The sequence below is a fragment of the Enoplosus armatus genome, chromosome 15 (assembly GCF_043641665.1).
Source record: "Enoplosus armatus isolate fEnoArm2 chromosome 15, fEnoArm2.hap1, whole genome shotgun sequence".
Lineage (NCBI taxonomy): Eukaryota > Metazoa > Chordata > Actinopteri > Centrarchiformes > Enoplosidae > Enoplosus > Enoplosus armatus.
The window spans coordinates 19,100,231-19,111,889 of NC_092194.1; the positions used below are offsets into that span (position 1 = coordinate 19,100,231).

Genomic DNA, 11,659 nt, shown 5'->3' on the forward strand with positions numbered 1-11,659 from the left:
AATGTGCATGTGTTTTGAAGTTGAGTCTATACCTGTTTCATACTTTCATAAACCTTTTTGAAGGAGTAGTGTCATCTTCAGTCTTATGTAGTAAAGTCTTGAATGTTTTGGAGACATTTGTGTACATGTAGAAAATATCCTCCGATGTCGAGGCTGGTTTGAATATTTTTATTTGCTCTTAAAGATAACTAAATACATTTCTGGCAAATAAAAACAATTTCAGTTTTTCCATGGGGAAAAAAATAACTAATTTATGAAGGAGTATAAAGAATTGATTGATAACTGGGCCAAAGACGCATCTGGAAGTTGTACAAGAGCCAGTTCATCTGTTGTCAACAAAGTATAAGTACACCAGTTTGTAAAACACCTTCTGTTATGGCTCAATACTGACAGTTTTAGTTACATTAGGGTAGTTTTAAATATAAAGATAAATAATGCCCTTTCTTTTCTATTGGTTACCTTATTTAGTCCGCTTTAATATTTAAAAATCTTAAACAGTTGATCCACATGGCAAAAACTTTAACACAAATTCTAATTCATTGTAGTTTAAAAAAAATATTTACATGAGTTTTATTTATTATTGAATTATAATTATTGATGCATTAATTTGAAAGCATCAGTAATGTTGCTGCTGGTGAAGGTGGAGCTCATTTTATATATTGCAGGGTAGTGTGATCATAATAATACACCATCATTTATTAGTTGATTATATTTTGTATTAATAATAGTTGAGTAATAGCAAATTAACTAAAGCTTCCACATAAATGGTAAAAATTACAATATTTGCCTTCAAATTTAAGTAGCAGTAGAAGTATATATAAAATGGAAATGTAGTAAATGTACTTTCATTCCACCACTGGCAAAAACATAAATATAATATATAATAGTAAGATATAGATATAATAGTAAAACACTGACAGGTACCATTTTTCTGCAGAATGAGTACTTTTACTTTTGAATTTTGCTGATAATGCTGACATACTTTTACTTGTTGTGGGGTATTTTCACAGTGTGATATTAGTACTTAATATCTCAGTTTTACTTAAATAAAGGTATCTGAATACTTCTTCGTGACATGATTGTCTTTAAAGTTTAAAGTTCAGACAAACATGTCCGAAAAAGTCAAACCTTTTCGCGCCGAGTCCCTCGTGCAACAACTCCGGTCAGCTGACTGGCACGTGGGGGGGTCACATGACAAACAAGGAAGCGCCCGCTCAGTAAACACAACAAACCCCGGATAGTACACTTTTGAATATACTTTTGAGTATTCTCGTTACTTACTACGTCTACAACAAAGCGGAAGCGATGACTCTGTTTGGAAACACTTGTGTTTGTGTTTTTGGCGTTTTGTTGTGTTTGTTTTCCGGAGTTTTATCCGGACTTTCTTCAGTAACAGAACAGCAACAAACTGTGAGTCTGAACGGTAAATGGAGTCTTTCAAACTGCAACGGCTCACTGTCTCTGGCTGCAGAGGTGCCCGGATGTGTCCATTCAGCTCTGCAGCAACAGGGATTCATCCAGGTAGATCAATGAATGACTTATTAATAATAATAATAATAATAATAATAACTGAATATAACTACATCTTCATGTTTTCAACTATTTTACTTTGAAGGTTTTTTTTTTTATGAAGGCAGCAGTGGTGGAAAGTAGCTAAGTACATTTACTCGAGTACTGAATTTGGGGTACTTTACTACATTTATTTGACAGCTCTAGTTGCTATTTTGAAGTAAAACATTTTACATAAGGTACATTTACTCAAGTACTGTACTTAAGCCCAAATTTGTGGTACTTGTACTTACTGTACTTGTCTTTTTCTTTTCATGCCACTTTCAACTTCCACTCCAGGGAAATATTGTACTTTTTACTTTATAATTTATAATTATTTGACAGTTTTAGTTACTTCGCAGATTAAGATTTTAAAATGTGATGTTTTGTTAAAACTTAAACTACCCAACAATTTACACAAGTACAGTTTGATTAATGGATTAATTGATTGACAGAAAATTAATTGGCAGCTATTTTGATAATCATTTAAGGGCCTGCATCCACATAGCATTTTTTTTCTGGCAGAAAAGCGCTGCACTGCCATGTGGACACAGGCCCTAACATTTCATGGTTCCAGCGTCTGAAGATTTTTAATAATTTTGAGGAACAACAAAAATAATTTATACATATTAGAGACTTTTTAAAACAAAGTTTGGTGTGTGGCCACATTTCTTTTGTGGTATAGTGCAGACGCAAACCTCAAGACCTCAGCATTTCTTAAATCCTGGCTACGGCCCTTTTCTTTGGCATGAAAATGTCAACACATGCTGCAGTATCAGCAGCAGATGTCAGTAAAAAGTCATATTAAACTTAATTAAAAATGTTTTAAAGTTTATCTGTCAGTTAAGTCCTTTGCTTTTCTTTCAGGACCCATATTTCAGGTTCAACGATGTGTCTTATCGGTGGGTCGCCTTTGACAACTGGACTTACACAACAACGTTTACTGGTTCTACCCAGCTGAGGTCAGTATGAGGATTTATATTATATTTTAAAAGCTGTTTCTGGTTCCTGCTCCTGACTCGCCTCCTCTGCACTAACAGGACCAAACAGAAGGTGCTGCTTGTCTTTGACGGCGTTGACACCGTAGCATCGATTTGGCTCAACGGACTCATCGTCGGGAAGACGGACAACATGTTTCGTAGATATGTGTGTTTACTGGAAAATTAAGTTACACATTTTCTTCTACATCAGTGCATCATTTGTTAGCTTTCTTTGAAATACCATCTGTTCTTGGTGTGTAGGACTTCCCTGTCAGAGACTTGCTGAAGGATGGGGATAATGTGCTGAAAGTGAGCTTGTTGTCTCCAGTTCTTTACGCGTCTGAGCGGAGGAAAGCTCACTCTGCCTACAGAGTTCCTCCTGAGTGTCCTCCAGATGTCCAGAAGGGGGAATGTCATGTCAACTTCATCAGAAAAGTGAGTATGTCCAACTGAATCTTGTTTTTGAGTCAAAACAGAAACATCTTTATCCACCAGATCCTGTTCTTTTAAATCAGTTTTTCCCCAAAATGATGAGGCAGGGAAGAGGATGGTTCTGATGCTAAAAGATCTCCATCTGATTTGAAGCGTGAATTTAGAGACAAAGGGCTTCATGTATAGCCAGTAACACACCATGTCATCAAGTTTCACATTTTATTCAGAGCACTAAAAAAAATCTTGTAGATAAAATATTTACTAAATATTTTTATATTTTTGGACACCCACCTTTAACTTATTTAATAACCTTCATTTGACCCCGACCAGCACTTTCTTCCTCATTTTCTGATTTTAATAAGGAAACTAAACATGCAGAACAAAGTCTCACACTTACATTGTAACAGTATTCCCGTCATTGTTCATCTAAAATTCAGTGTCTCTGTTTTGGCGAAGGAGCAAAGCTCTTTCAGTTGGGACTGGGGGCCTTCGTTCCCCACGATGGGACTGTGGAAGGGAGTTCAGCTGGAGGCGTTTGATGTCCTGCATGTCATCCAGGTCTCCTCTGTTCCTCTTTACAGTACGTCCCATCTACTACAGAAAAAAAGGAATACTGTTAAACATAAACAGAGATGCTTTGAGGCATAAGCTGCATTCTAAGTGTTAAAAGAATTTAAATTATTTATCTGTTGCAACAAATAAAGGTGGTCTGATTTTTCTGGAGTGTTGCCTTGAAATGAAATAAAATGTACTGCATTATACAGAGAGGTGTTTCTGTTACGTTGCCTACCCTCATTGATATAAATGGGGTGAACAAAATAATAGAAACACCTGTCAGTATAACGCTGTACTGTTCAACAGCACAACAACCTGCAGCCTTGAATCAACGCCTCCCTAAAACAGTTTCAACAACAACTAAACATTATAACCTTCATAATAAACTTGCAGCTGAGAATAGATGGGAATTTTATTTTACAAATATACAAATACAAATATTTGTGTACTTGTATAACCGAGAAATAAGTACTTGATTGATGACTTGATTAGAAGTTGTTGCACCTTTTCCTACCAGCATTGTCTCACCCTATGTTGTGGAATAATGAAAAGTGTTTTTCTGTCTTTTTATTTAAAGTCTACTTATTAATCTGTGTGTCTGTCTAGATTTCAGCCTCTCTCAGTGGATGGTCCAGGTTGAGCTTCTTGTTGATGCGGTTCAGACAACAAATGGCCAAATCACGCTCTCCGTACCTGAGCTGGACTCGGAGCAGACCTTCCAGACACAGTTTCTCGCAGGAAAGACCAAGAACAATTTCACCTTACACGTCAACACGGTACTCGAAACAGTTTTTTATAGATTTTTATATTTTCAGTTTGAAGTTGTGTGTCATTCAGGTTCCTGCCAAAGAAGCAGTGCAGTGAATTAAAGTTTTAAAGAGACTGAAATGTTCAAATGTTGGTTACCTTTATCTTAAGAAATGTATGTTGTTGCAACTGTGTGAGCAACACTCTTACTAAACAATACTGAAACTATTGTGACAGTTGTGACTTTCTTTAGTATCTCACTTTGTTAACCACTTCTTCTTCCAGAGTAACCAGGTGAAGCTGTGGTGGCCCAACGGACACGGCGACCAACCCTTTTACCATCTCACTGTCAGAGGTTTTCAGGATGGCTTTTTAATCCTGAATACAGAAATTAAGGTCAGAGTTCACTGCCTGTCAACACTTACATCCTCCTCATATTCTATTTAGGCATTTAGATGATGTATTTATCCATTACAGTGGACTTGCAGTGTATTTAAACTTCTGGTGTTGTTTTGCACACTTCTTCACCAACGTGACGTATTTGTTTGGTCCTGTTTATGCTCCAAGCCTGGGCTTTACATTGGGCACATGTGCCTCAGAGATGAAACTGAAACTGAATAAAGCTCTAGTGTTTCAGTGTTTGATGAAAAGGTCTCCTGCAGGTGTATTTTCGCACAGTAGAACTTGTCCAGGAGCCAGTTGTTGGGTCTCCAGGCATGAGCTTTTATTTCCGCATCAATGGGAAACCAATTTTCCTCAAAGGCTCCAACTGGATCCCGGCCCACTCCTTCCAGGACCAAGTCAAGCCTGCTGTGTGAGTTTAATGTGAAAATCTGCTTTTTAAATTGTTGCACTTGAGTCCTGCCTGGTGAATACTGATCACTAATAATGATAATGATATATTGTAATCGCAGGACAGGTCTTTGTTTCTGAAGCCACCTGCTCTCCGTTTGTCCTGCAGCTTAAGGAACTTGTTGCAGTCGGCCGTGGACGCTAACATGAACGCCCTCAGGGTCTGGGGAGGAGGGGTGTACGAGCAGGATCTCTTCTACAGCATCTGTGACGAGATGGGAATCATGGTAACTACTGTCATCCTCTAGTGATACCAATATTACGTATCAGTATAACTTTACTTATCAATGACTCTCATCTTTTTGACAGATTGATAAAGAATATAAAGCATTTTATTGTTTTGATTTAGTGATAAATCAGGAAGGGTTAACTCCAAAAGTAAAACCCGCCCCTGAAGCATCCCTGTTACGTATCATCACTGGAGACACGTGGTGCCATTTTAGGACAGACAACTATATTTCTGTCTGATTGTGATTGCGTAACACTCCACCATGACTCCTGAACATATTGTAGAACAGATGGATGCTCAAAGTGTTCAGACATGTGTCTTTAGGTTTGGCAGGACTTCATGTTTGCCTGTGCCATGTATCCCACCGAGGACGACTTCATACAGACAGTAAGAGAAGAGGTCATCCAACAGGTAAACAGTGATTTGATTTGATTTGATTTGATTTTAGGAGATGTCATATCTGGACACTTTATAGACACACATGGAAGGATTAAGAAAAGGGGTACTTTTATATTTAGTGTTTCTATCCAAAGTATGTTAAATCAAAGCACACAAAATTAACCAAACAGCCAACAAAAATAACGAGAGTTGCTGCATTTCAAGTCAGTTTAAGTTTCCCAAAAGTTGTTGCATCCTGTAAACGTACTCATCAGGTTCAGCGCCTCAAGTCTCATCCTTCCATAATCATTTGGAGTGGGAACAATGAAAACGAAGCTGCTCTGGCGACAGACTGGTTCGGCATCCCGGTTTCCCAGAGGCCTACGTACCTGAAAGACTACGTGACGCTGTATGTGAACAACATAAAGGCGACAGTTGAAGAGGTGAGAGTCAAACCACATGTCATGTTTAAGAGAAGTTGCCAGGATTCCTGTTTTTAAAAGATTATTGATGGTTGATGATATGCAGTATGGTGATTTTATTGTTTTATAATTGTATTAAAACCCTGTAGAAACAAAAGGCTCAGAAGTGTCTGATATCTCCTCCAGGAGGACCAGAGTCGCCCGTTCCTCGTCTCCAGTCCGACAAACGGTGCTGAATCGGAGCAGGAAGGATGGGTGGCAGCGAACCCCTACGACCCTCACTACGGGGACACGCATTTCTACAGCTACATCCTGGACTGCTGGGATTGGAGGACTTTCCCTCGAACGCGTTTCGCCTCTGAATATGGCTTTCAGTCCTGGCCTTCCTTCTCCACCCTGCAGCCGGTGACTGAATGAACCGTTTTACCTGAAGATTTGTATTTAAAATCTGAGACATCCTCTTAAATATTCACTGGAGAGAATTTCAGACATGATAGGATTCTGTCTCTTTTGTGCTAGTTTTTAGTTTTCTGTTGTTGTTTTTTTTCAATTTTCTTTTTAACTGATTAAAGACCAAAGATGCCACCGTGGTCAAATGTCTGCAGTGCTTTGAGAAACACCTAATTGGGCTACTTTAATCCAGTCTTTTGGAATAAAATGCCGACTACAAGTACTAGTGCTCCTAATTGTTTATAGTAATGTTTGTATACTGTACATTACAGTAATAAAAGACACAATATCAACACAGGAAGAGAAAATAACAGACTAACAGTGAAGGTAAAATGTGAAAGTTATAAAATGAAAATTAAACAATAAGAAAGGTTAAAGCGTTACAAACTGAAACAGGAGACGCAGATAAAGAGGATGATGCTGCCTTTGTCCATCACGCCCACAGAACTCTTTAGTTTTATTGTTTGTTTGTTTTTTAGGTGGTGTAAAGTTTCCGTCTGTTTTGTGATGTTTCAGGTTTCCATAAAAGAAGACTGGAGCTACAACAGTAATTTCTCTTCCCATCGTCAACACCATGAGAGTGGGAACCGGCAGATGTTACAGCAGGCTGCTTTACACCTCAACCTACCGAACTCCACAGATCCCTCGAAGAGATTTACAGATACTCTCTACATCACTCAGGTGAAACTCACAAAACACCCTCACCTCATGTCTGATACTTTGAAAGCTGCATGGGGCAGTTCTGTTCTGTATATAACCCATTATGTTGTTTCTCTGGGTGGAGCGTCCTCGCTCCTGTAAAAAAGAACGTTTTGCATTTTGCTTTAACAATATTCAAAATGTTTATTTTTAGTATCCAACACTCACCCCTGTAGGTTTGACAGGCATTGACAGACATTTTGACGTCTCACAGTAGGAAAAGCGCAGGTGTTAATTATCAAATGAATGATGGCTGAATTCCATTTAACTGCTGCAGTTTCAGAATATAATTACAGAGGTAAATACTAAAAATATAGATTCTCTTGAGGAGTTTTCCTTCAGGTTTTATGCTTCCTTCGTACAGAGAGATATTCAGAACATCATACACAAACAACTGAATATAATCGGGGTAAACATTTTCGGAACATTTGCTTCTGGGCTGGGAACAAAAAAACATTATAGGGTATTTCAGGGTATTTTCTGTGGTAGTTACTTTGATCTTTTAGCATCCTGTGCTGCGTTTTTTCCCTCACCAGATCTTGTGAGCAATATTAAAATGGTTCCTTCCTGTAAACCGTCAAACCGATAACGTAAACGCTCCACGACACGTAGTAATGATTCATATTTCATGTCCAGGTCATGCAGGCTCAGTGTGTGAAGACTCAGACCGAGTTTTATCTGCGAAGTCGGAGTGAGATCATTGAGGGCAAAGGTCACACTATGGGCGCTCTCTACTGGCAGCTCAATGATATTTGGCAGGCGCCTTCCTGGTCGTCGATCGGTGAGTGAACGCCCACTCAGCAGACACACACTTTCAGGTTGAACTTGTTTATATTTACTCAGCTCTTTGTAGAGATGTGGCATTAAGTATTAAGTATGTTACAATGGAAATATATTTATGATCAATGGAAATAATTTGTGGTGGAATGAATGTGCTTATGTCACTGTTATAATAATCGTGTGTAATTTCCTTGTGTGTATGTGTGTGTGCGCAGAGTTCGGTGGGAAGTGGAAAATGCTGCATTATTTTGCACAGAGCTTCTTTGCCGCCGTCGTTCCTGTCGGCTTTGAGGATGACGACACGCTCTTCATCTACGCCGTCTCGGACCTGAGTCACGACCTGAAGCTCAGGGCTGTGGTGTGTTTTCAGTAGTTCACACTGTCTTTACTTTTACGTTCAGGCGCTTTTGACCAAATGATTTGCAATAAGTGCTTTTAAACTCCAAAGGAACAAGAGCTAGATGTCATTAACAAAACGGAAGTGCTCACAGTTTCTGTGCAGAACGCACGAATAGAAAACAGGATTAAAAAACATTTAATCCTTCAATTAATTGCTTGCCTCAGTTGATAGAAATGATCAAAAGTTTGCAGCATAATGAGTTTCATTCAGTTTCCTCCTTGTGTAGTTCATACTAACTTATTTTTGAAGTTTGAAGTTTTAATGAGACTGGTTACATGTTGACATTTCAAGGCTCAATTTTGGCACTAGAGGCTAAATTCATATTACAAAGCAGCCTTTACTTTGTTATCCATATCTCACTTTATCCACTAAGAGCTAAATAATAACACAAAATCTAGTTAATATGTTGCAGTGTTTGGCAAAATAAAATGAAGGTGGAGTACTTGTACTAACTGTACTTGTTGCCAAGTTAGTTTCAAATCTCTTTTTGTGAGAAAGTTTCTCATTAATTAAAAAAAGTAGAAAGAAATATTTCTCAGTCCTACATTCAATTTTAAAAGGTCTCAACCTGAAAATGTACTGTAAAAACTGTAGATCACCTCAACTCTGCATTACAAGTCGATGCCAACAACAGTTTCTTGCTTAAATCCTCACTTTGGTTTAAACGTGCGGTCGTTGGTCTGATACATCGGCAGAAACGGGTCTATTCTTTTGTGGATCAGGTGACCCTGTACTCGTGGACTGATCTGGATCCAGTGTGCACGCTGAAGTCGGACCTGCTCCTGGTCCCTGGAGGCAGAGCCGTGGCCATTTTTAAACAGCCGGTCGCCGCCCTGCTGGCAGGATGTGGACGCTGCAGCCGCCTCAACTGCCTGCTCACCTTTCACCTGGAGGAGGACGCTGGCGGCCAGCGGGGTCCCACCAACCACCACTTCCTCTGCTCACTCAAAGACGCTCAGGGACTCCAGAGACCCAACATCACAGTGAGACACTGTTAAAGAGAGTTTGACCATTGTTTTCTTTATTTATACACAGACTCGAAGCAGTGGGGCTTGTCTAGTGATGGAATAGTCCATTACTCTATAGTGCGTAGGGGGGGGTGACACATTGAGGGAGGGCACTTTGTAAGTTACAGCAGAGCGTAAACATTATATGAATTAGAATAGTAACATGATTATATATGTTTAATATCTAAACATTACAAATCTATAGCTATTAGGGGCCGTCGTAGTTGAGGGGCCCGTGGCAGTTGGTTCCTAATGGTGAAGGCCGCCCCTGAAGACGAGGCAGAAAAACAAACAACAACGTCACTACATTTCATTTAGAGGACACAAAGATAAATAAATACTTAATTTAATTACTTGGTTTATCAGAATTTGTCATTAAGCGAACAATACTGTATAAAGCAGTAAAATAATGAAAGGAATTTGGTTGTAGAGTTAAAGGATGATGTTCTAGTTGGGATATTTGTATAGCAGCAGACAAAACTGAAGAAATAACAATGTAATAACAGGCAAAGAAAGGAAGTTCTTTACTATAATGGAAGGATATGAATTTTAATCTGTGCTCGTGGCTTTCCTGATCTCAGGAACAGGATTCCTCTATTATACTGATAATGAGACTCATCATTTTTGTCCCTCATCATGAATTTCAAAGAGAGACAAATCATTTAATCTGTTAATTTGTCCATCAAAACATTATTTTATTTTGATTGTGACAGTAGAGTTATACTTGTTATAAATGCAGTGTTTTTTCCCCCCCTGCAGGCGAAGGTGCAGGAGGATAAGACCGGATACTCTGTCACCCTCCACTCTGCCTCTGTGGCTCCTTTCGTCTGGCTCGACGTGGGAAACATCCCCGGACGCTTCAGCTCCAACGGCTTCCTGATGGTTTCTAGAAACAGGACGGTCAGTTTTAACGCGTGGCGTCCCACAAGCGTCGCAGAACTCTCCAGATCCCTCACCATCACGTCTTTAAGGGACGTGTACTGACCTGAGACCAGCCAGCCTCCATGTTGAGATACTATGGCTGAGGTTTGGAGTTTTGAAGGCCAGACTGGTATTTTCAGATTGTAGCTGGTGAAGCTGATATTTTCCAAACTGGTTTTGTTGCCAAAGGAGAGAGTTTCTGTCCCCATACGTCATTTCTTATCAGAGCAGAAAAGCCTCAGATGACGTCACTCAGACCATCGTGGGACACTAAAACTCTTCATTGAAAATGTCCAAACATCTACCCCAAACCAAGCTGTTAACAACAGACTGACTATTGACTAGACGGGAACCTCTGGGACACATCAGGCCTTTACATACAGCTACCATCAAATACAGCTGTACTGTAGCTTTTAACCCTAACCCGAACCTTCTCCTTCTGCTTTTGTTTGCACATCATAAATAAGACTTTTGACATCTTGGAAGTATCATTATACACACATTACTGTACAAAATCTGCTTTGTATTATGTTACACTGATTCTTTAATTCAGATCAATTCTTTTTTGACTTTGAAGTATTTTGCTGTTAATCCGTGTTTGCTCTGTCAGTCAGTGCTCAATGCATCAGTCGTGGGGTTGAATGATTTTTACATCTTTAAGTTATTGATTTGACAAGTATTTTTTGTAAAAAACACTTTCTGCTCAAATAAACAACTCTTAATTAGACGTTTTTAGAATCTAAGGCATGCACAGTATTATATACGGTATTTTGAATTAGGGCTGCAACTAATGATTGTTTTCATTATAAATTAATTATAATGGATTCTTTTTTAGTCTATGAAACAATAGAAAATGCTGACAAATGGCCATCACAAGTCTCCAGAGTCCAAGGTGACATATTCAAATGTCTTGTTTTGTCTGACCAACAGTTCAAAACTCAATTATATTCAGTTTACAATCATATAAAACAGAGGAGAGCAGAATACATTTAAATGATAAAGCTGGAACCAGAGATTGCTGTTCTTGCTTGATAGATTATTATTATTATTATTATTATTATTTCAGTTGATGGACCAGGTGATTCATCGTTTAAGCTCTATGTTGCATCACAATGTTCAATTGATTTGTATTGATCATTACAATACTGGAATCTAACCAAGTACATTTTCTCATGTAGTGTTCTCAGGTACAATTTTTGAGGTACTTTTTAGTATTTTACTTTAATATTTACAAACTTTGCTACTGAATACTTTGCCTT

The 11,659-nt window shown here is 38.6% G+C and overlaps 1 protein-coding gene across 1 annotated transcript; it reads left to right on the forward strand.

Moving 5' to 3' along the window:
• The first annotated feature begins 1,305 nt into the window (after positions 1 to 1,305).
• On the forward strand, positions 1,306 to 11,127 carry manba (mannosidase, beta A, lysosomal). The gene is made up of 17 exons (XM_070920634.1): positions 1,306 to 1,521; positions 2,416 to 2,510; positions 2,589 to 2,694; positions 2,790 to 2,963; positions 3,417 to 3,540; positions 4,122 to 4,291; positions 4,548 to 4,658; positions 4,925 to 5,076; positions 5,224 to 5,341; positions 5,668 to 5,754; positions 5,997 to 6,164; positions 6,330 to 6,548; positions 7,110 to 7,274; positions 7,929 to 8,073; positions 8,288 to 8,430; positions 9,195 to 9,455; positions 10,239 to 11,127. Exons 1-17 carry the CDS (start codon positions 1,306 to 1,308, stop codon positions 10,461 to 10,463), a joined length of 2,679 nt encoding a protein of 892 aa, XP_070776735.1. The 3' UTR covers positions 10,464 to 11,127.
• The last annotated feature ends 532 nt before the right edge of the window (positions 11,128 to 11,659 follow it).